The following is a 26485-nucleotide window of genomic DNA, read 5'->3' on the forward strand; positions in this document are numbered from 1 at the left end:
CATATGGGTGTTGAGATATGTATCCATAGATCTCACCAGATTGATGCATTTAACTTCGATTGAAAAAAAAAAAATCTTCCCGGGGGAGCATGCCCCCGGACCCCCCTAGAGGATGTTTGGTAACAGTCGCGGGTGCACTGTGTATTTGCGTGGGGAGTGTTGCAGTAGAAGATTCCACTGTAGCGACCGGTACATTAATGGAAAACCCTAAATGTTTGAGCACCCTCTATGAAACGTCAAGCTACCCCACAGCACCCCCAAAAGACAATCTTCGGCCGCGGCATATGACGGTTTTGTGTGCCCTCCCATGAAAATCATATGCCCTCTCTGTAGATTTGTTCTAGCGCCGGGTCTGATTATGATTATTGATGCATTAATGTTAATCATTCTGTATGAGCTAATAATCTCTAGCTTTAAAGTAAGTAACGCTGACGAATGAAAGTAAAAAGTACATATTTGGGTATGAAGTAGCGTAAAATGAAAGTACTCAAGTAGAATATGAGTAACTCAACACTGAAAAAACTGAAACGATTACTTAAATGAAAGGTGTCAACAGATTTATATTTATAACAGTATCAGGTTCATTGAAAGCAATAATATTAAGTTGAACCTAATATTTTGTATTCAAACTTAATATTATCACTTTCGACTAACCTCATACAGTTGTGTGAAATCTGTTGACATAATACATTTATTTAAAGTCAACATTACAGTTTTCTTCAGTGAATATTGTACAATTCTTTAGTAAATGTATTTAATTTCTGCCTCTGATTTGAAATATTACCTCACAATTTGTTTTAAAGGTTGTTGTTTGGCTCAGACTAAAACCTACAGCTCTTTTTGGAATAGCGATACTGTCAATGGCCATCTTGGTCCTCTTCCATAAATTCCCTGAAGGAACCAGAACTCCTGATTGTTTCCTTACTGGAAGTGTTTTCACCTTCTTTTTATAACTATAAAACAAATTGCCTTTGTTTCCACTTCAGATCAAAAAGCCAGAGAGCGAGCCTGTCTTCCCATTGGGAGCGGCTCTGATTCTCAGTCAGGTTTTATAAATAGATTTACAAAGAGCAATACTCATTTTATTTCAACATGATTCATCACTGCTGCAGCAAGCCCATATTTAGAACTTTAATTTTTTTTAGACAGTAATGGTTAACTATTTACTAGAATCTTTCATGAGTATGAGTGTGGAAGAAACTAGAATTACAGTGCTTCAGATGTACCTGCATCCTCACATCAGTTGATTATAATCAGCGGGTCACATCAGGAGCAGCAAGGTTAGTCTGGTTATTAACCATAACTGGACCTATGGAGGAGATAACTAGCTTGACCCGCTTCCTTTCTGTAGGGCAGGGTAAACACAGGAGGTGACTCAGCAGCTGTTAGAATGACATGACGAAATGAACATTAGCTCTCACTTTCAGAGTGGAGTATAAGCTTAACACCTGTTTTTTCTTAAGGTAAAAGTAGATTTATCACTAACAGTTGATAGCCAATAGTATTCAGGCTTGTTGAAAAGAAGATACATATGTTATTTGGATATTTCTGTTTCAGTTTGACTTTGGGTAAAGTAGCTAAAGAGGTGAAAGAAATAGCTCCACAAAGTCAAAATACTAGTGAAATTCCTGCATCGAAAATGTTACTTGAGTAAAAGTATGTCAGAATAATTATCAAAGAAAAATAGAGTTGATCCAATATCTCATAATGAAAAATCTAAAATGACTGAAAATAACACCCAACAATCTCAAAACCATTTAAAACAAATTAGAAAATGACCTAAATGTTCATAAATGACAATTAAATTATATCAAGCTCTAACTTTTTGCTATTTAAAGTCATAACAAAACATAATATTAAATAGGTAACTAGCAACTTAAAAAGAAAAAATGAAGTGAAGTATTGCCATGAAAAGAAAACATCAAAGTTAAGTACCAACAAATCTAAGTAAATTAATAATATATTTACTTAGGAAATAAGTAAATGTACTTTTATACATTCCATAAATGAGAAGCCATCACTGAAGTTTTAACAGTTCTTTAGATGAAAACGACCCTAATGTTTTTAATCGTTCATACAGCTGCTTGAGAGTTATTGATTCCGAGGTTTCTGTGATTCTGGCTGTTTCTTCTTCTCTCTGGTTTGAACAACACTTCTTGCTCATTGCAGTCCCCAAACCCTCCCCGCATACACCCCCCTGCTGATACCTGCTTTCTGCTCTGTGGAGTTTTATGCATATGGTCTCATCTATAATTCTGTGGATCTTATAACTGCCTTTGCACCTGCAATGCACCAGCACCAGTACAGTAGATCTTGTCTCTTTTATTTGTATACCCGCTGCTAGATGGGACCTGGATTGTTTTGGAACTTCCCTCCCAAGGCTGGCTGCACGGTTCCACAGAGCCTCCTGCAGACCATGTGCGTAGGATGGTGAAGTCACTCTGCCGACATACATACCGCACCATACCGTGCCGCACATTCCCGTGCTGCACATTCCCGTCCATCTGCTCCATTCTGTCAACCATCAGTCCAGTGTCACATATTCATTCTGCAGCAGTGGGAAACACATACAACCAGTATAGCCCTGAGCCTGTTTTTCAGGTCTCAGGCTCGAAAATGATATTCCCAGAACAAATGACCATATCTTCACTTCTAAAATGGTTAAATTAATAATCTTTTTTCTAATAATAATGACAAATCTGTGAGTTGGATGTAGAAGAGTCAGAATCAATTTTCATGAGTTCATCAAGATCTTTTCTAAAATCCTCTCTCTTAAGAATAATAATCTTTATCCCTCTACATGATTTGGCTTTGCAATTCAGTCCCAGGCAGAGATTTAATAAAGACGCCTCTGTTGAGTTCTAGGTGAGGACCTGTTTTCAGTGGACACTGTAATAAAGCCATGTGTCTCTGAAGGAAGTGTGGTTCTCTCAGGAACCTTCATCCCCTCAGCAGGCTCCACTGAGCTTTGCTCCTCGTCATCTGGTTCTCCATTTGTTTCAGGAAGGAGTCCATCTCCGCTCAGTGTTCTGCTGGGGGCCACACACTGTCTGCCCTTCTGCCCTGATGGCCTCCACCCAGACTGTAGAAACACACTCTCTAGAATGGACATTAGAGTTCATTTTCCATTTGCGGCTGTTGGCGGTCCAACTGTGCCATTCAGCTTGAGCCAAATTCAGTCTGTGAATGCTGCTTGATAGGGAGAGATGAAGAGTTTGGCTGGTGGCTTAACCATGAAGGTATGAGAGGTTAATGTCTGAACACCTCAGCACAACACAAGTGATCAGGGATGCATGATCACGTTGGCGATGGGTGAGGCACAGAATAGGGAATGCTAGTCTTTGAACAACTATCATACTTGCTGTAAACACAGCAAAATATGTTATTATTTTAAACCCCCAATTATATGCATTGATACGGCTGGGTGTTTAAAGCAGGTGCTTATTAATTTTTACGCAGCAAAAAATAAATATTACCTTTACCTGGCTACAGCAAAACAATTTAACGAAGCAAGGCTATTATGCTACCTTGACACAGTTAAAATGCAGGTTACATTTAGAATGAAAATATGAAATGCATAAACAACGTTTTGAACAACAATCGCCATCTAAATCATAGTCACCACAATAAGTGGATTTACTAAATACTTTTGCCGTAAGCTAACATGATGCTAACGCAGAGCCATCAAGCTTCTGCGGAAACATACATACAGTCTATGTGCATAAATCTTACTAGCTGTAGCTCGGAGCACACAGCACATGACAACTTCAGAAGGAGCATGAGCTTCAGAAGGAGCATCAGCCAACTTTATAAACGTTACTGTTTACTGTACTGTGAGGTCCAACAATGATGTTCGCTGTTTGCCTCTGGTTAATCTCCACGGTGTTGGATAGGGTCGCAATCTCAATTTGTGAAAATGCAAAAAATAAATATTATATAAATAATAATAAACAATCTTGAAATATCACAAAAAACCTTTCATGCATGGCAGAGGTGGACATTCCTGTGCAAAAGTACTATGGTAACAGATAACTCACATGACGACATACATGAAGCATTTGGCTTAAACATCTCTTAAATCTTCTGTTCCACAAAAATCATCGCTCCATGCATTTCCAACGCTTCCTAACATAATATGAATTTAACCCACGTCTAATTTGCTGTTGCTTCGAGAACAGTAATGTCTAAAATATAGAAATGTTTGACTAATTGCATTCCAATCCAAACAAAGGACTTGTTCTCCTGGAATTCACCCAATTAGATGTATCCATCTACATTTACCAGATAATGAAGCATGATCTACAACCACATGAATTGGGTAGTTCTCATGTCATGTGGTGACACAATGGTTTAGATAACAGCTACATTAGAGGCAACTGTAAATGTACGTTTTTAATTTTGCCTTAAAACAGGATTACACAACTTTTTTGCATTATTAAAAGTTGTTTAATCAAACTTCATCCAACTGTCCAAGAATGTTGATGAAAGTCCCATCTGCACACATCATTGTGTGATGCTAGGTGATGATTTAAAAAGGTGAAAATGGCCATCTGAGTTCCACCGGTCTTTTGGTTTATTTCCAATATGGTGGAATTAACAAGCCGAGTGCTGGGCTTCACTTTAATCACACCTGCTAACTCACACCTGAGGCACTGCCAGCTCTGTGTCCAACTATCTCACTGCTTTAGAGCTGGGAACATATTGGTTATAAACAGTGGCGGCCGGCCCATAGGGGCGCTAGGGGCGCCGCCCCCCCTCTTCCCACATGTTTGATTGTCATTAAATATTAAAAATAAATAACTAAATATATAAAAAAAAAAAAAGTTTTTTTTTTTTTTTTTTTTTTTTTAAAGAACAAGGTAAATATTATATAGTTGGTATCAGTAAAATGTATAATCTACAATAAAATCTCGTTTAAAATTGTTTTACGATGTCTAAAGTTACTGATAAATCACATGTTTCCTGGCTGGCCAGCGTGTATCATTACCCTCTCTCGTCAGGGCGGTAGAAAGGAGCCCTCAACAAGCTGACTGTTACTATCTGTAAATGATACCGCCGAAATATAATTTCAGCCAATCAGCGTCGTCAGATCTGATGCTCAAAGGGCGCCCTGTCAGCGCCCTGGCCTGTGTGTCAGTGAGTTGTTTGGACTCGTATCCAAGGTGACGATACAGTAGTTGTCTGCAGGTGGAGACTCTGGTGCTAGTGGATCGCCGGAGCTGTAGATTAACATTTACATGCTTATTGTAGTTGTAAGGGCAATGCCTGTAGCACCATGGAGCATATGTGTGGGCTGGACCTGTATTTTACAGGAAAGGAGTGATCAGAGGGTCGAGTTGTCGATTTTTGTTCAGTTTTCATCTTCCTCACCCTCTCAGACTTTGAGTTGCGCGCGCTGCTAAAGAGACGCGCTACCATGGAAACCAAACAATGGTGTAGCTGTATTAAAGTCTGAGTGGAAACAGTCATGAGTAAATCAGATTTTGTCAGAAATCGGGAAAATCGAGAGGGTTGGCAAGTATGACACGCACACGCACACGCACACGCACACGCACACGCACACACACACACACACACACACACACACACACACACACACACACACACACACACACACACACACACACTCGTATTTAGTCTCCTGATTTTAAATGGGAATTAAATCATCTGAGTCTTCCCAAAGCACCAGTGTTCTGCAGTTTGTGTGGGCCTACTGTACTGTTGCACAGGAAGATTCATAGCTAACCACACTGAAGATTATGGATTATCTCATATTTTTAAACCTCAATTTGTCCTCCCCCCCCCCCTCCCCTCTAACATCACCAGAAGCCATAATTTAAGGGGTCATTTCTCAAAAGATTATCGTCCCCCAGACCGCCCTTGTATGGTTTTGTCACCATTTCCATAGCCCCACCAAAAATATTTTCCACCAGCCACCACTGGTTATACATGAAAGCACGATCAAGTTAAGCTATGCATTAAATCATTCTTGGCGTGCAGGTTGTTATCCCTGCTACGAACATATAGTCTACCACAGCACTGTGTGAGTGGACACTCCCTGTGTCCTCATTATTTTCTGATTACTTTTACATCAATCAGCTAGCTTTGTGATATGAATACAAATGCAAAAATACACAGCCTCCATTAAAACAATTAGGCGTATTTTCTTAGTGTCTTTAAAGCTGACTTTGTGGATGCTGTGTGTAAGACTTTTTGGAGACACAAAGCTTTCATCTGACAGCGCTGACAAGGAAGCTTTTTATGCCAGTAGAGAGAGTGCAGCTCAGTCTGGAGCTGACAGCTGATGTTTAATATTTAATCCTCCACTCAGACATTGATATATATCTGTTCTGTGTAGCTTCTCAGCCTCAGAAGACTCCTCTAGTTTAAGCAGCTATAAAGGATTCAAACTTTCGCTTAAAATGGTGGAGAGAGCTAACTGGTAGTTACATTTGGCTGTGTGATGAATACACCACCTCTGTATCGCGTAAAGGTGTTGCATGTCAGCAGGTGTACTGGTCAGTTTGAGTGTGTGTGCACACACAGCAACAGGTGGATGATGTTGGTGTGTAGAAGTGAATTTGGGGACACGTCAGTCAGCATTAACATCTCCACTCCGCTTGTCTGGAGGAAGCTCCACCAGGAATCACATCCACTAAGTTCAAACAGACCAACAGCTGCAAGACAGAAGGTCATGTGGAAGAAAAATAAGATGTTAGATGTTGGGTAAGACTTCTGCTATCAAGGTTAGCAAGCCGACATATTTGACAAGCTGAGACTAAGGATGTGTTTACTTTCATTTTCCGAAAGAAGCTATCTGAAATCTGCTTTATTTTACAATTTTACCTCTCTGAACAGGGAACATTGCAATCAAAGGTAATGCAAATTCAAGAGGCACACAATCTCAGTGAAGGTAACTACATTAGATTGATTTAGGGCTTGTAAAAAGACTGAAATGCTGTGTCTTGAATCGCTTATTTCTGTGCCATTTGGGGTGCCTAAGTGTGTCCCAATGTGAAGTATGGCCAAACCCACTGCACAAAGTGTAGCTGATTGTGAACTCATAACTTCAAAAAGTTCAGTGTGAAACGCTGGACACTTCTCACCTTCAAGAATTGCAATCCAGGCAAATTTACGAAAGTCATGCAACTAGCCGGAATTGTGGTTACTGTACTGTAAATGTGGGTTTAATCAGTGTTCAAAACACAAATCCGCAGTCTGTAATGATTAACAGTGAACAATAATGTTGATCTAGCTAGCTAACGGCGGCAATCATCACTTTAAGTCATGGCACACTACAGCAGCTGTGCAATTTGAAACACTATGGTTGAAATTCACACACAGCTTTAGTGTTTATAGTGCAGGATAGGCATGTGTTCCAAGGGACATGTAGATCATTCTCATATGATTAAAGTTTGCCCTTCGCAGGACGCTGCTAGTGCGCCACCCGGTGACGTGTTAAGGTTTTATGCATTCAGTTGGAAGTCGACATGCAATGTACAACATGTTCACTTTACATACTGTAGTCCTGAATAAAGCTGCCTATGCATTGTGTATTCCTTGTACATACACACATGCATGTTCTAAGAAGTATCAACAACATCTACAGGACGTATCTGAATTTAGACACAGTGAAAGTCTATAGTGATGCTAGCAGCTCTCTGACGCTGTACGGCTAATTGTTTCTGTAACTAACATGCTCACCAACCCAGTCTCACGGCATTTCGTGTTATAGTCACGACATCTAATGTATTGATTTGTGTTAACCAACACGATGTTCCCCTTTTTTTGCTGTCACACAGAACGATTTTAAAAGCAATGTATTTCTATTGGTAGTATGTTTCGTGCCTGCAACACGTCTTTTTGTCCGGTCGTGTCTTGGAAGACTGGAAGCTGTTTGGTTCATAAAAACATGTTCTTACTCAATATCAAGCCACAATTATTGTTTTTATTTTAAATCGTATAATGTCAGACTTTTTTTTGCCGTCCGTGAGGAAAAGAAACGGGGCTCAGAGCCTCAGAATACTGAAATCAGTATTTTTTAAATATTTTTTTCCTTCTAATTTGTTATTCTTTTCTAAATAACACACTGTTATTTACTCAACAATAACACACAATTATCCTTGTTTTTATTTATTGGTTTAATTCTGTAACATCAGGCTTTTTTGCCATCCGTCAGGAACTGAATTTCAAAATAAAGTCACCGGAAACAAACCTAGGCGATACACACCCACTGAACTGATTACCCAAGATCCTCAGCTATGGTTGAAGCTCGGTATTTGGATGTTTTAGCCACAATGCACTTTGGGATATGTTGTTAATGCGATCTGAAATACATATCAACAGAATTGCGTTGCCAGGCAACAACTTGGGGTGAAAACAGTATTTCTGGTCTAGAAGTTTGCATATTAATCTGCAGTACTCATCAACTAAAAACATCAGTTTATCCTTGTTGATTCACAACATTGATTGGTTTAAATTGTCTACAATGCTTTTGTGTGTTCCCCCTTCGAGTCAGAGAAACAAATAGTTTTTCGGAGTTTATGGCCGAAGACACTACAATACCCATAATCCTCAGCTATCGTTTGGGACTACAGTCCCATTGCTTGACAAACCCCGTGATTAATCTTCAAGCTCTGTGATTGGACGTTGGAGTGATAGTGTGCCAAGGTTACACCGAGCGTCAAATAGCTCTATGAAATGGAATGAAACTACGGCAGACTATCCAAAACTGGACTCGAACTGGTCCAGCCCCGCCCCCCAGAAGTACACATTCTTATACTATCTACATACATCTTATAAGAGTATAATTCATATGTATTATATCAGTTAAAAATGAGTGCTTCAACATAGTTAACATTGCAGGAAAGCAATATATTAGACGTTAAGTACTTTGTCAGGCTTAATATTTATCTGTTGATAGATACCCCCAAAGCTTTTTTCTTATTTAAAACAAGACGTTAACCTAAAGTATTCTTTAATGTTCAAATAAAGGTGAATTAGGTTTTTCTGTTTTGCACATCCTCCTATTAATATCTTTGTACATCCTGCACTAAACTTTTTTATTGTAGGGATCACTTACAGTATCTTCTTGATATTTTATATTCTATATTGCTATCATTGACCTTCTACTTTCCCCCTATTGTGTATTTACTCTTAATATTTTTTTCCTCAAATATAACATATTCAACAAAAAATAATTCAATAACATGCTTTAACCACTAGGCGGTGCGGGTTAAAAAACTGTCAAGTTTAAAGTGTTAACACAACAAATTATTTCCTTTTTATTATTAGGACACTTATGTATGTATAACATCTGAAGATGTGTAGTTTTAGTCATGTTTTCACATAATTTTACAGGATATTGCTATATTATTTGACGTTTTTTACTTCTAAACATTAATATCTTAGTTTAGTTTATTTATTTTTTTCGAGCGTGTAAAACTAAAGAAAATACAAATGAAACAAAAGGTGATACAGACATGATACAGTACAATACAAATGAATGCATTTGTAAAACATCAAAGACAGAAATGTATATCCGTCATTTAATGGTAAGCTATTGAAATTCTGAATCCATAGATGTGTCTCCCATCACCCAAAACCCCTGACTATTCTCTCAACTCAGTATTTACATTCTTTAATTCAAAGAAAATCAATAATATCTTTAAAAACTACAAGTCCCTGTCTATCAGCTGTGCACCGTTATGGTGTAAATATAACCTATCTACCAATTGGATCAAATATAAAAATCAGCCGAATCAGTATTGATACTGCGAGGAGACATATTGTGTGAAGAGAAATTGAAGATGTTGTTTAATTGCTGATATATTTATGATCCACGTAACGTATGCCCCTTTCACACCAACGCGGTTCCAGTGCCGGTTCGGAGCTGGAGCCTGAAATGCACCGAATTTTCCTGTTCACACCGCGGCCTCTAAGCTCCGAATACCGGTGCTTTTCAAGCACTAAAACATTGTCGGTCTAGAAGCAAGAACCGCATACATCACGCTTACGTCGGAGGCGGGGGCAGGGGCGGGATCAACCTGAGCAATAACAGTTTATGGCGAGTACGGCAAATGAAAGTTGAAACAAGCAGTAGCGCTGACCAAAGTGACTAGAACGCAACCAAACACTTATTAAAAAAAACACACTTTATAAAGTCAGGCAACACTACAGGCTTCGTGTGATTCTGTTTATTTGTACCTTACAGGCAGATGTTTTGTTTTGTATTATAGCAGCTATCGGATGGAATCAATACATGGGCTGCACAGGTTGTCATGACTCATGTCCGACTATCACAAGTACTATCATAATGAAAAATACGCCGGTAAAATGTGCCGGCTTATGCCACAATAGGATAGCAACAAGTCGTCAAGATAGTCAGTTTAGCTTTGGTTGCTATGCTAACATCACCCATTTTATACCAGGGAAACGTTCATAACAGCGTTGTGATGCCAAACAGCGGGCAGCACTGCAGCGTTCGGTAAATGTCGCTGAAACATATTAATAAACAATGAACCACGGCACTCTGGAGAAAAGTACAAGGGTTGAGAAGTAGTTATTTAATTTAATCTGGCTTTGTATGATTAAAAGCAACACGATCATCGACACGACGCCATAGGGGAGAAAATCAGCGACGTAAATGGTGACATCATGACGCAGCAGCGGCAGCACGACTCGGGCTTTGGGCGGTGTGAACAAAACGGGGGCTGAAAATAAAAACTGGTTCCGAACCAGAAAAGCTTTAGCACGGAGCTAGAACGGGAACCGCGTTGGTGTGAAAGTGGCAGTATTCAGTTTTGGTGGCAGTTCTTCCAGTTTGTCCAAAGGTCTACTAATCAGGACTAAATAATAAATAAAGAACTACGGCAGATGTGTAATATTTAATGCAGCCGAACCGTGTATTATAATGCCGTTATGTGATGACTTTCAAAGAGAAAAGCAAGCACACTCGGAATAAAGTTTTTTTTTTTTTTTTTTTTGGTAACACTTTATATTAAAGGGGACCTATCATGCAAAATGCACTTTTGTACGTCTTTTACACATGAATATGTGTCCCCGGTGTTCCAAGGAACTCACCAAGTGTCAGAAAACAAAACCCTCTCTATTTTCCTCCATACCCAAATCTCTAAAAAAGGGGGTGCAACGGATCTGATACAGACTCATCCAGATTTGAACACTTTTATGTCGTCACAGAAGTTGCGCTACGGTTATTGGGCCAACTCCACCAATCAGGAGGAGACATCCACGGACATTGCCGTTCGAAAGCGCTGGAAACGCTGTAGTACATATTTCGGGCCTGTAGATTGTGCTGTTCTCACTGAATCCGAGCATGAAAGACAGTGTTAAATTGAGCGAAATGAGGACTGGATCAAATGCATGATCTGTTTGGTATTTTGAAAAATAAAAAGTACAAATATGCCTTATATACAGTAGGTATGGTCCTACAATATATTATTCAAAAATAGCATGATAGGTCCATTTTAAGGTACACAAAATCACCATCAACTAGTTTTTAATTAACATGCATATTAGCAGTATATTGGCTCTTTATTAGTCATTATAAAACACTTTTTAATGCCTTACTCTACATGACCATATTCTCCTAGTACTAGGCCATTAGTTGAGAGTTTTTCCTCAATAACCATCTAATTAGGGCTTATTTGTTGCAAGTAAGGAAGTTTTTGTACATGAGTTTTGGTCTTAATATGCTCTGCTCACGATGGGCCTGAAACGGTGTTTCAGGGCCGGTTCGGAGCTGGAGCTTGAAAAGCACCGGGTTTTCCTCTTCACACCGCAGCGGAGCAGCCTCTTAGCTCCGGAATCCGGTTCGTTTCAAGCACCAAAAAATTGTCCGGCCAGAGCAAAAGCACCACATACGTCACGGTTACGTCGAGGCGGGGGCAGGGGCAGGGGCGGGATCAACTCCTGAACAACAACAAAAAGCCGGCGTTTTATCCAGTTTGTACACAATGATAGAGAAACTTAACAAGCAGCAGTGGTCCACTGAAGAGACCAGCTACCTACTGGGAATCTGGTCTTCAGAAGAGGTACAGAGGAAGCTGGAGCACAATCGGCCATTGTTGTTTTTGTCGGTGTCAGCTGTGAGGGGTTTCCGCGCGGTTTGGCTTTATGAAGCAGGCACGCAAACGGTTACGTCATGACGCAAACGATTACGCAATGACGCAGCACCAGTCGGACTCTGGGCAGTGTGAAAAAAGCCGGAGCTAAACCGAAGAACCGGTTCTGAACCCGAAAAGCTCTAGCACGGAACTTGAACCGGAGTTGCGTTGGTGTGAATGAGGTATAATTGACCTGAACAGGTTCCCTATTCTAAAGTTGCCTCCTCTTCACACTTTGTTAACACATTATAGCACACAACTACTGAAATTCACCTCAAAAGTACATGAACAAAGTAGGCACACGTTGAAATATCTGTTTTATGAATGCACCACTATAGAAAGGTTCTGACACATATCAACACATGTCAAGTTTCTCCAGGGCTGAGAACACATGCAGTCTGTTAAAAGAAAATCAGTTTTTATTAAAAAGTACAGAGTTTATGTATATTGTGATACTGTGTGACCTGCTTGTATGTACTTACACAAAAGGTGTACTGTTCTCTCTATGTGTTGTACTGTCTCAGTGTGAACATAGATTAAACAGCCAGCCAAACAGCCAGGGAATGAGCAGCATGCTCCTTTATTGACTTACAAACGGAGTGAAACAATAAAAAAAGAAGATACAATGCACTTAATGATCTCATATGCAAGTGTAACATACACATATTAACACATAGGACCGCTAAGTGTAAACAAGGTAAATATAGTTAATGCTAGCTGTGCAATAAGCCTGTGTACAGGGCAGGCTAGTATGGCTAACGCTAGCATGTATGCTAACGCTACAATGTATGCTAACGCATTTTTTCATTGTGTTTAAACCGTTTAAACATCTCCAAATGTCACCACAACACAATACATGTTACTAATCCTTACAGTATAAGTGTAAGGCTTACACTTACAGTCATTGCTTTCTGACGGACTTGACCATGAGGCTCAGGTTTGGGAAGGCTAAATAACTTTTTTTTACTTGACGCTGCCCGCCTCCGGCGTCTATAGAAAAGAGATCAACTCAGTGACCAATCAGAGCTCAGTGTGCGGAGTTTAAATCTATCAAGTCATATTACAGGATAAAGGAAATACAAAACAACTGCCGTATGCAGAGGAGAAGCCGACGTGTCGCACTTATCTTTCATATCACATCATCAATCAGATCATCGATCATATAATATCATCATATCTCCTTATCTGAGTCAGCTTCTCGAGCCGTATCTGGCCGTGCAACACTTACATTGTCACATACTGTATGCAGAAGTGTTATTTTAAGCAACACATTAACACTCAACTCTAATTAAACTCAGATCCACTCGTTTATTTATTTTTTAACCAGTTGTTCTGTATTCACCTTGCAGGTGCAACTACGTGGTTTGTATCCTGGATTATATGTTTAAGTCATGGCTGGTTAAAGCTAATATTTGTCTAATAGGCCTATTAGTTTACTTTTCATGAATGAAGTATGACGCTGCGCTGTCAGTACACTTGTCCCTGTTTGTGATTGGTCAAATGTAGCTAACCCCGCCCCTTTCACGTGAACGCGCTCTCAGCTTGAGAGAGTAACCATGGCTTGCTATACCGACTTGATAACCAGTGTCGTAGGACCACTTAGCGAGATCTCGTTTGTTTGGGTTCGTTAAGATAACTCAAACATATCCAGGGTCTGTGGAACTGGCTTCATAGTACAGTTTACTGGTGGCTGCTAGCAGCGCTAATCTCAAAGACACAAACATTATATATTATTTTTTTATTTTACCAGGATGCAGTGACACAAATATTTGGGAAAGCTTACGGCCCATCCACACACAGGCATGAAAAAGATCTTGAAAAATCTTGATGCTGGGCGTGTCTGAAGCTTGGCGATTTTTTGCAAGCAACGCGACCAACAACCAATCACATGCATCTCCCGCCCCCGACATACAAAGCAATAGCAATGTTAAAACGAAGTAAACTGGATATAAACTCCCCAAACAGGTGAAAACCTACCAGTTTCACCCACTGTCTCTGCCACCTCCCTCCGTGCCTGGTTCCTCCGGTTTGTATCCCGGTAAATAGTGACTGGTCGTAAAGAACCGGGTGATTTGCTACCGTAATTTCTCGTTTGGAATATGAGCAAACGAACTGCGGTCTGGCTCTCCCAGCTTGCACGCGGTTTGATTGGCTAGCGCTTGTACTGGCGGGATTTGCATAAACGGGATTTTATTGGCTGATGCCAGCTTCGAAAGCATCGGGAGCATCAAAAGTTGAACATTGCTCAACTTTTGATGCTCACGATGCTTGCAAAGCCATGCTCCGCTCCCCACAATGCAGTTCGGCGAAGATTACAAATCTTCTACGTCACCCCATTCAAGTGAATGGGCGAAGCTTTGAAAGATTTTTTTCATGCCTGTGTGTGGACGGGCCGTTAGCCTTCCCTAGCCTACAGTACCCGCCGCCCCTGGACTTGACCCTTTTACTCTTCAGGTTGCGTAGGGAAAATTAGTAGCAGTCTACTGATGGATGTCTACTGCCATGCTATTCAGTTCACTTTCTCCTACTTCCTGTACCCGGTTTCCTGTCTAACCTTCAGTACACATTTTGCACATACGTATATAAATGTGGAAATATGAAACATACAGGTCAATATCACCTTGCTATTTGTAGCTGAACTGTCATTACCCCAAAACATATTCTTAGATATAAATACCTAATTTTGAGTTATTTAGACACAATTAACACTTATAGTTTCATGTCTTGTTACATAAGAATAGATCATATTTGTTAAGTGTTATTATGGGAGAATTACTATTCTTGTGTTACTACTGCCTTATTAGGCCCATATTGAGCAGAGCATATTAAGACCAAAACTCATGGACAACAACTTCCTTACTTGCAACAAATAAGCACTAATTAGAGGGTTATTGAGGAAAAACTCTCAACTAATGGCTTATTACTTGTAGAATATGGTCATGTAGAATAAGGCATTAATAAGTGTTTTATAATGACTAATAAAGAGCCAATATACTGCTAATATGCATGTTAATGAACAACTAGTTGATGGTTAATTTGTGTACCTTAATATAAAGTCTTACTTTTTTCTTTTATGTTTTCGGATTTCATATTGCATAAACACCATATCCCAACCTGCATTACGGATAAAACATCCAGTCACCAAACGTCAACGATATCTGAGGATCTTGGATAATCAGTTCAGTGGGTGTGTATCGCCTACGTCTGTTTCCGGTGACTTTATTTTGAAATTCAGTTCCTGACGGACGGCAAAAAAGCCCGATATTATAGAATTAAACAAATAAATAAAAACAAGGATAATTGTGTGTTATTGTTAAACAAATAACAGTGTGTTATTTAGAAAATAATAACATTTAAAAAAATACAGATTTCAGTATTCTGAGGCTCTGAGCCCCATTTCTTTTCCTCACGGATGGCAAAAAAAGTCAGAAATTATACGATTTAAAATAAAAACAATAATCGTGGCTTGATATTGAGTAAGAAAATGTTTTTATGAACCACACAGCTTCCGGTCTTCCAAGACCCGGCCGGACAAAAAGACGTGGTGCAGGCACGAAACATAATACCAATAGAAATACATCGTTCTGTGTGACACGAAAAAAAGGGGAACATCGTGTTGGTAAAACACAAAGAGAAGAAGCCGATTGGAATGTCAGTACCCATGGTATTAGATTGCCTCAGAAACCTAAACCTAAATTATTAAAATGTCTCTTGAGTAAAACATGTCAACCACATAGTGCCAGACAAAAAGTCAGTGTATCTGAATGAGTGAACATTTTGACCTACTTGTCGAAAATCAACAAAGTCATTAGCATAGACATTAGCATACATGCTCTGGACTACTAATTATTCAGCCATCCGTGCAACTCCAGAGAGAACAACACTACTGCTGCTAGCATCACTTGCAAAGAAATTTAAGCACTGTTAAAATACCCATAGTGCTTTTACAGCTTAATACAATTGTTTTAAGTCATTCTTCAAAACTCGACTTCACAGCATTCTCTTATTTAATAATTGTCTTTATCTTCTTGCTGACGTTTTATATCTGTAGCAATCTCTGATATTTTTCCTTGTTGCTAGACTGTTAGAGAGAAGAAAAAAAAGTGATAGCATTTGTATCCTTCAGAGGGCTCTCTCTTCCTCTTTGAAATGTGCCAGCCGTATGTCTTATTAATACACAGAGTTAGTGAACAGTTGGCCAGACAGAGCTGATGGAGAGAAGGGAGGGAGTCTCAGAAGCTTTTTCTTATGTTGGAGTTGTTGACTGAGCAGATTCTCTAATAGGTTGAGCAAACCTGAAAAATCTAAAGAAAGAAGTGTTAAATGTGACAATTGTGTTCCAGAAAAATGTTTAAAGTTTATTGCTTTTATTAAGGGCCGTTTTACAATTTTATTTTATGGAGGACACTATGTAGCTGGAGAAAATTGGTCTCCTAACCCTTGTTGGCTACATTAGATGCTCTCCTTCCACGTGGCTGTGCAATTGATTTCCTGTCTGACAGGAAGCTTGTCTCTCAGCCTCTTTACTGTCCCTGCATCCTTTTAATATGCTCATCTGTCATTAGATCCTTGGAGCAAATTCACTGGTTGCCTCTTTCTGTAAGTCTTATGTAACACAAAAATGGTGTCTCCATGTAAACAGTAAAGACATACCTTGATACTGGGCCTTGTACCCTAACTACATTTTAGTGCTGCTTTATGTTCAAATTGAAGCTGCAATGTCCAATATTTCTATATCTTCGTTTGACAGTCAAACATGTTCTCTATTGGTCTGACAAAGATAAGACTGGGGGCAACAACCAGTATGTGCAAATAAAAACCATGTCTACAAATGGATGTATAACAGGAATATGTAGTTTATAGAGATAAAATACAAACATTTAATCATCAAAATACCAAAGTAAATGGGTTTCGAGATTACATTTCCGCCAACAAGCTTCGCCTCTTTACGAACCTTACGGACTGTTTACCTTTTATTAAACAAATGCTCACTCAAATGCAATTGGTCAATATCACTGGCAATACAAGCGGAAACCAGAAAAAACTGATGCCAAAACAACACAACACAGGTCAAATCAAATCAAAGGACTCTGTTCAATGATTGGCTGCAGGCTGCACGACGCAGCAGCTCTGGGGAGATTTAGGCCTAAGCCATGTGCCAATTCCAGCACCATTACAACATTTATTTCCTCTTTACAGCCATTACAAATGTTTGCTAATTTTCAAATCTCTGAGACCACCAGATCACTGGAATAAAATTTATTTTTGCATTAAACAGGCACATTTTCTGCATGTTCTTCATACATTTTAAACTAAGTAATTTGAGTTGTCATTAGTTATATTTCATTCATCGTCATCCAGTAATGCATACATTTTACCAGAACTATCTGTCACATTTTGCACAGTTTTATTCTATTCTCTTGACCTACAGCAATATTTTTCGTTTAGTAAATGCATCTGTGTCATTTTGACAGCTTGATGAGACAACCAGAAAATGATTGAGGTGAAAGGTGTTGTTTGATCTGAAAATCTTTCATTTGATGCAGAAATTAAGAATAAAATGTCATGTGCCATTAGATTTAAACTTATATTTTTGCCATAGCTTGGGACAGCTAACAGACAGCAACGATTGTAAATATGGAAATATACATTTAGTTGTGAAAATAAGCACAAATGCTTTGAAAATCAATTATAACTTATTAAAAATGATTCCTCACAACCAGAAGAAGAAAAAGCATTTAGTTTCATTGACAATAAATCGATCAAACGTAGAGAATAAGGAGAGTAAAAAGATTGCTTTGGGTGGGGATCTGTCAAAATGTGCATCTGAGTCTGTGTGTATGTTCAATCTGTACTGCATTCGACTACTGAAAAGAACTAAAGGTCTTAGTAATAATCAAAGATATGCGAATGGATCCTCATAACCCTCAGTGCATTAACTGGAGCAGGAGGAAGAAAAAACTAAGAAAGAAGAAGCTGAAAAGAAAAGGTTACTATAGTGTGACTGAGGTGCATTTAGGTGTGTGAATAGAGAACAAAGGAGGACATTATGTGTAATTTAAAGCAGTGGCGCAGGGAGGAGGAGGCAACAATTAAAATTCTATGAAATAAAAGATAACAATTTAAGGGTCATATTTAAACTGTCTTGCAGTCTATATTGCTGCAAAGAAGAAGATGGAAGCACACAGAGAAAAACATAGAAAATGTGTCATTTTGAGATGTTGTTCTCATAAGACGGTGGGAAATAATGTCAAAAGTAAAAGAAAAAAAGCAATGAGGCGAAGGTGAGCCAGAATCACACTCAATAGGGCTTAGTTTGGTTGTCATAGCAACCATGTCTAGGCAGAAATGGAAAAACAGAGGGATAGAAAAAAAGGTCTATTTTGTTCTCCTTGACAAACTGCTGTTGAAGCAGACTGTTTTCTCCCCGATCTAAAGAAAAAGCCCTCTTGTTGTGAAAGGAAAAGCTGTTTTTTGGCAGGGTTCCTTCAGGAGAGAGAGGACGCAGAAAACAGGTCTGTAAATAACTTCTCACCCACTGACACGCTGCTGCCTGGCCACATTGGGTCGGGGGATGTGAAGAGGCTTGAAGGTGGACCCTCCACTGTGGAGAGTGGACTGTGAAGGCCACATGCTGCTCTGTTCAACTCAAAAGAGCGGTGCATTGCGGACGTTTATGTTGTATGAGAATATCCAGCAGTAAAATTCTCCACATATTCACAAGACTTTTATAACAGTTGAAGCTTTAATGCAAGGTTGCATGACTTTACGTCATCACTGCAAAGCTAAACGCGCCTAATGTTCGGCGTGATTACGTTTAGTACTGTCATTAAGATCCAGATATTCACCAGTTGGGTATTTACTGACATATTTTTGTTGTAGGTCAAAACTTGAATATTTCTTCAGCTTGTGTTAACCACAGACCTTATTTCAGGCATCTAACCAAAAACTAATTCAAAAAAACGTTTGACGAAAGTAAGTGCTAGGACACTTACTTATTTTCATATTTCAGACTGTTCCTTCACCACTCTATGGTTTCACATACAGTACACATCACGTCATGGATGAGGTGACACCAGTTTGAAGGGGCCCCATTGTGCTAATTTTCAGGTTTCATATCAGTATGTAGTGTCTCTACTGGGACATGTCTCCATGCTATAATGTTCAAAAAGCTCTTTATGTTTCTCATACTGCCTGTGCTGCAGCACCTCTTTTCACCCTCTGTCTGAAACCAGAGCCCAGTCTGCTCTGATTGGTTAGCTGACCACCACTTATAGATGTCCTGTCCCTTAGCCTATCACGTACGATGTGTTAGAGCGCTAGCCAATAGAAGTGCAAGTGCTACACAATGATGGAAACTCCCTCTGGAGGGAAACAATTGATTTTAGCCATTCACATGAATACAAACGTATAAAACACATTACAGGAAAGGAAAACCCCTGAAAAGCAGAAAAAGGCACCTTTAATAAGTACTGTATATTGCCCCCTGGAACTAAAGGTTTTAATATAACATGTATAAACTAGAGCAGGGGTTCCCAAACTTTTTCAGCATGAGACCCAAAACAGAAATGTTGTGGTCCTAAGGGACCCAAGCTCAAAAAATGTCATGATTTCCCATAATATCTACAGTTATAAACAAAAAATGCAACACACCATGAATTTAAAATGTAAATGAAAATATTTATTTAATTATAAAAGTGCATCGCAGCAATTAGGTTTCTCACCATAACAACCTTCCCTTTGAGCTTGCCCAGAAAAAATAAGGATCAAAGCAGAAAGACGAAACATGGGACGGGCAGCCAAGTAGATACAGTACAAATCAAATTTAAATTATACAATTATCAAAAGTGCAATATTAAGTTTGTCGCTAGCTCAAAAACAATGTACACACCATTTTAAACTATTTTAAATGAACAAAGCACAAACATGTTGTAAACAGAAAGGGACAAAACACTAACTATAGGAAGTGCAGTATTCAGTACATCACAGGTGAAACCACATTTAAATTCTAAGAAGTGCAACATTAAGTTTGTCACTAGATCAAAAACTATGTACACACATTATTTAAACACTTTTAAATGAACGGAGCTGTTTTAAAAAGCTCTGAGAGACAAAGAAACTCCAACACTTGGCAACTGATTAACTTTTTTTTTGTGGAGGCTGACTTGATAGGATGCCCTCAGTGCCCCTCTGTTCCCTTTGAATGCCTGAAAATAACAGAGAAGATATTATCATTAACATTGCTGGGTTATTGGGTGATTTTTAATACCAGCCGGCGTACGCTGTATACCCAATGTGGACCTGGCAACCGCATTTATAGCGCATTACATTACATGATACTTGTTAGACGCTTTTATCCAAAGCGACACATACTCAATACTGTGGGGAATCCCCAGAGGGATTTTGACAGGATTGTTGCACAAAAGATCCAAGCGCGCACAGAAGAAATCTGAGAGCAGACATTTCACGAGCGCACAGAAACAGCCTGAGTGCGAGGAGAAGGTTTTAAGCTGGAACACAGGAAACCTGTAAGCAGAAATATATCAGAGTGCAAGCGTACAGTTTGAGCAGAAGCAGAGCAAATCTAAGCGCAAGCAGGCACTATTTGAGTGTGAGGACAGGGTTTGAGGGAAAGAAATACATATTCTGAATGTGAAATCAATAAAGTATGCTCTCAAATTTAAAGACCACGCTCTTGAATAAAGATAGGAATACATATGGGTGTTATTCCCTATGTCAGTGATGCAAACACAGGTATGGTGAAAAAAGAGAGAACTATTCGAAGCAGAAAAAAAACTGCGTAATATACCATCTGACAATGACAGATTTTTCTTTTTGGATATTTTACAAATCACTCCCCTTTCAAACTCTATTCTTGTTATTTTTAAAAACCTTTTTTTGTTACTGTCATATAGTATTTTATACCTGTTAATAATTGAGTCTCTAATGTCTCATTAATAACTATAATGATCATATCAAGGTGTGCCTTAACCTCACTGAGCTGAGGTTATTTGAGCCTCTCAGGAGAGAACTCTCTTCCACCTGGTTGTAGAAAAGCTCTTTAAATTCGTTAGCATAGCTAGCTAACCAGATGCTAATAACAACAGATCGCCACTGTGCTTACAACTAAAGAAACAGCCTCGCAAACACTGCGGCATATGTACGGCTCCTTATGGGTACTGCAATATTTGAAGAGTTGGAGCGGCGTTCCGATGCACTCCGTTACTCCTTTCAGACGAGACATAACCACGTGAAGACCTATGGTGAAGAAACGTTAAACTCGTGTTGTGTTCAATGAACCTGTCCTTGGCCAGGAAAAACAGGCACTCGCTTGTTTAATTATTTTGCGATCTAGATTTCTTCTTCTTTTTTGAAGTCAGAAGTTGTCCGTCCCCCAAAACGAAAACTCTTCGGTTCTCCACGAATTACACAAGTCACCCAAATCAGCGTTAAAAAAGCGGGAGGCGCCAAAAAGCGACTAATTTGCATCACTGCTATGTGCATCACACTGCAGCAGTCACGTCCGTGCGGGTGATACTTTCTCTCGCTTTCCTTCTCATACTGCCTGTCACTTTCCCTCTAATCTTCCTGTAGTTATTGTTTCTCTATTTTTCTCCCGGCCGTTTTAAAAACATTTTAGTCTAGTAAAAGTTGAAACACCGCTCTCTGCCGCTGCAGAATGTAGTGGACTCGCGGGAGTGAGTAGAGGACGCGTGAGAGCGCGCAGCTGGCGGTCCGCTCCGGGGCTCAGTCTGCATTTCATCCAACTTTGTATTAACGAAACAATTTCACAACGGACCCTGACAAACTCACAAAAACACAAAAACAATGATTAAAATGAGTGACTTACTTTTCCGCCGTCAAAACACTGCTTCTTGAAAGACTCTTCTTTGCAGATGAAAAAATGCTTCGATTTGTCCCGATGCAGAGGATGTTTTGTTTGGAGATGCCGGTCCAATTTATTCATTTTCAAGCTTTCGTAACTGAGCACCTCTCCACATAAAACACACTGAGGCCGCTCCTCTCCATTTCTAACAGCTTTTGTGAAGCCAATGTTTAAAAACTCCTCTTTGTATCTTCTTTTTGCCATCATGTACGATCGGCATTAATCAACAGACAATAAACAGACAGCGCGAAAACTTTCGCGGGGGACGCGTCAGAGCTGATACAAATACAATCTTTTATTTTTAGTTTATTTGTATTTAGAAAATTAAATTATTCAATATACAATGCTATATTGCATCATTTCATTTTCAAAATAAAAAATTGAATACAAAAATTATTAAAAAATTGTATTTGCAACGCAGCCATCAGCTCTGACGCTGTGTGTGTGTAGCAATGCATTTAACTGGCGACCCTGAGTTTGGGAAAGGCTGAACTAGAGACTAGAAACAAGAGGATGCTAAAAAACGTAACTCAATATTTCACAACATCTTTCATACTCATAGAACATTACATAACATCACATTATATCTCTGGCATGGTTTCATGACCTATTGCTGATGTTTTTCCTTTCATATGTCAGACGCCTGCTGATTGGACGGGTTGAAGGCCACACAGCATGCCTGAGATCTGTGTGATTAACTCTGGACTATCAGATATACATGGGATTGTAACAAGTAACCTATATCCCCTGTCATAACATCGGACGATAGAACGGCTTCTTTAGGAAATAATGTAGAGAATTTGGGACCATGATTGGATTTTGTTGAACAACCCAGTCGTACGATGACAATTATGGATTGTTTTATCCTTACAGTCAACTCACATGGATCCAATAACGATCCATGTTCCTGAACATCTCTCCAAAGACTGGCTCAGTGAACTTCTTAGCAATCCATTAACCTTTAGATATTTCTTGCGAGAGATTTTGGCCTGATGGTAGTACTTCTGAAAAGGTCAGGGCTCGCAAATAGCTTTAGCTATTGTTTTATAGAATAAAGGATTTTGAAAGAGTTTCTCATACTCGTATATAGCAACAAGTCAAGTTTGTCAAGTGGAACATTTTATTTGACAAAATGTCACGATGGTTTTCCCCTAATTTCATTCCAATCTGACAGTAATTGTTGAGACATCTCTCTACAGAAGTTTTCCACAGAACAAATTAATGTAAAACCTGCACACACCACTTTGTACACTAGGGCTGCTCGATTATGGCAACAATCATAATCACAATAATTTTGGTCAATAATTGATATCACGATTATTAAAAACGATTATCCATTTACTTTGAAAACATCCTTTTCATGAAAAAAATATTTTTTGAACAGCTTGTTTTTGGGAGGATAGGATGACAAGAAATAATAAGAATTATAGTGACAGAGAGGGTTAGAACAGAGACAGATGCTGCAGTGAAGAGAAGAAAGAGAGTTGAGATGCTGAGAGAAGGAGTGGCGTAGGTAGAAGAGTTTGGAAAAGACATCAAAAGAAGCAGAGACAGAGAGACGAGCAAAGATTTAACAGATGAAAATGAAAAGACAAGAGCCGCAGACCCGGTTGAAATAATCCATTCTCTTACACTGACTTGCTTTCAATGAGTCATACTCATTTGTAAAGCCAGAAATGTTTCAAATCCTAACTACACTGCTCTTATTAATAATGGTATGCTAACAATGTATCAGTCTTTCTACAGTAAGCCTTTTTAGAATCGTTCAGCTCATTGTTTTAAATTCACAAATTGTAATTTCAGCCACTGATGAATACTGCGAATCTCTGATAAAAGTACTTTAAAGGTCCCCTATTATGCTGTTTTTCATCCATATATTATAGGTCTCAGATATATATAAAACATGTCTCTGAAGTGTTTGGCTCGAAACACCAAACAGATCATTGCAGCATCCCATAATCCCCTCTGTTTCAGCCCTGTTTCCAAAGTGCTGATTATCTGTCTGTTACTTTAGATGAAAATAAGGAGCCCCTCCCTACGCCCCTCAGAGAGACATTTGGTTACAAAGAACTCAATGGTGCTCTAGTACCTCATTCACACCAACGGTGTTTCAGGGCCGGTTCGGAGCTGGAGCTTCAAAAGCACCGGGTTTTCCTCTTCACACCGCAGCGGAGCAGCCTCTTAGCTCCAGAATCCGGTTCATTTCGAGCACCAACAAATTGTCCGGCCAGAGCAAAAGCACCGCATACGTCACGCTTACCTCAAGGCGGGGCAGGGGCAGGGGCGGGATCAACTCCTGAACAACAACAAAAAGCTGTTTGTACACAACGATGGAGAAACTTAAGAAGCAGCAGTGTTCCACTGAAGAGACCAGCTACCTGCTGGGAATCTGGTCTTGCGAAGGGGTACAATCGGCCATTGTTGTTGTTGTTGTCGGTGTCAGCTGTGAGGGGTTTCCGCGCGGCTTGGCTTTATGAAGCAGGCACGCAAACGGTTACGTCATGACGCAAACGATGACGCAATGACGCAGCACCAGTCGGACTCTGGGCAGTGTGAAAAGAGCCGGAGCTAAACCGAAGAACCGGTTCTGAACCTGAAAAGCTCTAGCACAGAGCTTGAACCGGAGTTGCATTGGTGTGAATGAGGTATAAGAGGAGATTCAGGTGATGGGGGGGGGGGGGGGGGGGGGTAACGCTATAACCCTCAGACGGGGTGTGTGTGTGTGTGTGTGTGTGTGTGTGTGTGTGTGTGTGTGTGTGTGTGTGTGTGTGTGTGTGTGTGTGTGTGTGTGTGTGTGTGTGTGTGTGTGTGTGTGTGTGTGTGTGTGTGTGTGTGTGTGTGTGTGTGTGTGTGTGTGTGTGCATTGATTGCGAACTTAAAACACATGTATAGGTGGATCTCATCTCTGGATTGTGTAAAAAAAGAACCACTGTAGTTGAAAGGGGAAAGAAAACAAATGTAGGGAAACTAATATAGCGAAGCAAATCCTGCAAGCGCTAACAAACACATGACTGTAGTTGGTTGGTGAGCTGGTGTCACATAGTTCATTCTGTTAGAGGTTAAAGTCTATGTAGAAGATGACAGTTAACACAATTTTTTAGGGGTGCACCGAATGGGAAATTCTTGTCCGAAACCGATACCGAAAATAGGAAACAGTTGGCCGAAAACCGAATGCCGAAAGGCCGAAAATGATTAATAGAAATATATATATATAATGTATACATTTTTTACCAATGTTGTTCGGTTACCTGATTATGGAAAAAGACATGATTATGGCAAAACTTAACTTAGATAATAATCACTATTATGGGTCCATAAAACATTTATTCAGCACTTTTGAATGCATACAGTACATTCATTCCAAGTCAAGTGCATTTTCTTTTCTCTGTAGGATAACTACAACAAAGTGCATTCAGAACAAAGCCAAGGTGTTTTAAAACTGCATAAACATTTAGGCCAGTAGGCCTTCAACAAAATAGTGTAAATAAAGACTGTAACAGCCAGGCCTTCAACAACAACAAATGCAGCTATAAGTGCATGCATACAAATGTGCAAACTGGATCCACATGAATGTAACTATTTACAAATGAAATTACAATTCAATTTCAAGAATCTGTAAATAAGGCTGTCTGTCCTCATAAGCAAAGTAGTAAACATTGTATAAAGATACACACAGTGAAAACTGGATACAAAATCCACAATCAATTACAAATTAAATTACAATTTCAAGAATCTGAAAATAAGGTGGTCTGTCCTCATGAGCAATTTAAACAACATTGTATCATTTAGATACCGAAAGTACAATATATTGAACACTGTGCTGCTGTCATTTCCCCCTAATGATAACATGAGATGGTGAATTATAACTCACAATGAAAATTGGGTATAGGAAAGTGGGTATAGAGTAGACATGTAGAACTAGATAAGCTTATGATAAGCCAGCCTTGTCTACTTATTAAGGAAAAGTGGGAGGTTCTTTTTAATGAACATTAGCTTCTCTGCTTTATCAGCCATAAGTCTGTTCCTCTTCTCATCAAGCACATGAGAGGCAGCGCTGAACAGTCTCTCGCTGTCAGTGCTTGTGATTTGATCATACTCCGCATATTTGTCCGGGTGTTTTGATTTCAAGTGGTGGAGTAATCCCGAAGTGGTGAAAGTCTTTGCAGTTACACCCCCTCGAGAAATGTCAGCTGAACACGTTTTACAAATCGCAATCCGCGCCTCTTTCTCTGATATTTTAAAATATCTCCAAACGCCAGACATGTTGGCTGTGAGCCAGCCGCGAGCATGGTCGTGCGCCGTGCTTGTCGCCGCGTTTTGATTACGACATCACAACAACACGTTAGCTTACAAACGTAACCCTGTTCCCTGACATTCGGTGATATTTTTGCCGAAAGCAATTATCGGCCGAATATTCGGTACATCCCTACCATTTTTGGTACCACTTTACAATAATACTACCCTTATAAAGGGT

The 26485-nt window shown here is 39.5% G+C and overlaps 1 protein-coding gene across 5 annotated transcripts in view; it reads left to right on the forward strand.

Moving 5' to 3' along the window:
- ndrg4 (NDRG family member 4) overlaps window positions 1-26485 on the forward strand; it is a 141730-nt gene that overhangs the window by 1912 nt on the left and 113333 nt on the right. For 3 of the 5 annotated variants that reach the window (XM_079685205.1, XM_079685206.1, XM_079685207.1), the window contains exon 2: window positions 2345-2418. The exons of the other annotated variants lie outside the window; for them this stretch is intronic. In XM_079685205.1, coding sequence (XP_079541331.1) covers window positions 2345-2418 — 74 coding nt within the window. The remainder of the gene's footprint in view (window positions 1-2344; window positions 2419-26485) is intronic. 5 annotated transcript variants of the gene reach the window in all.

This window comes from Notothenia rossii, assembly GCF_949606895.1.
Source record: "Notothenia rossii genome assembly, chromosome: 5".
Lineage (NCBI taxonomy): Eukaryota > Metazoa > Chordata > Actinopteri > Perciformes > Nototheniidae > Notothenia > Notothenia rossii.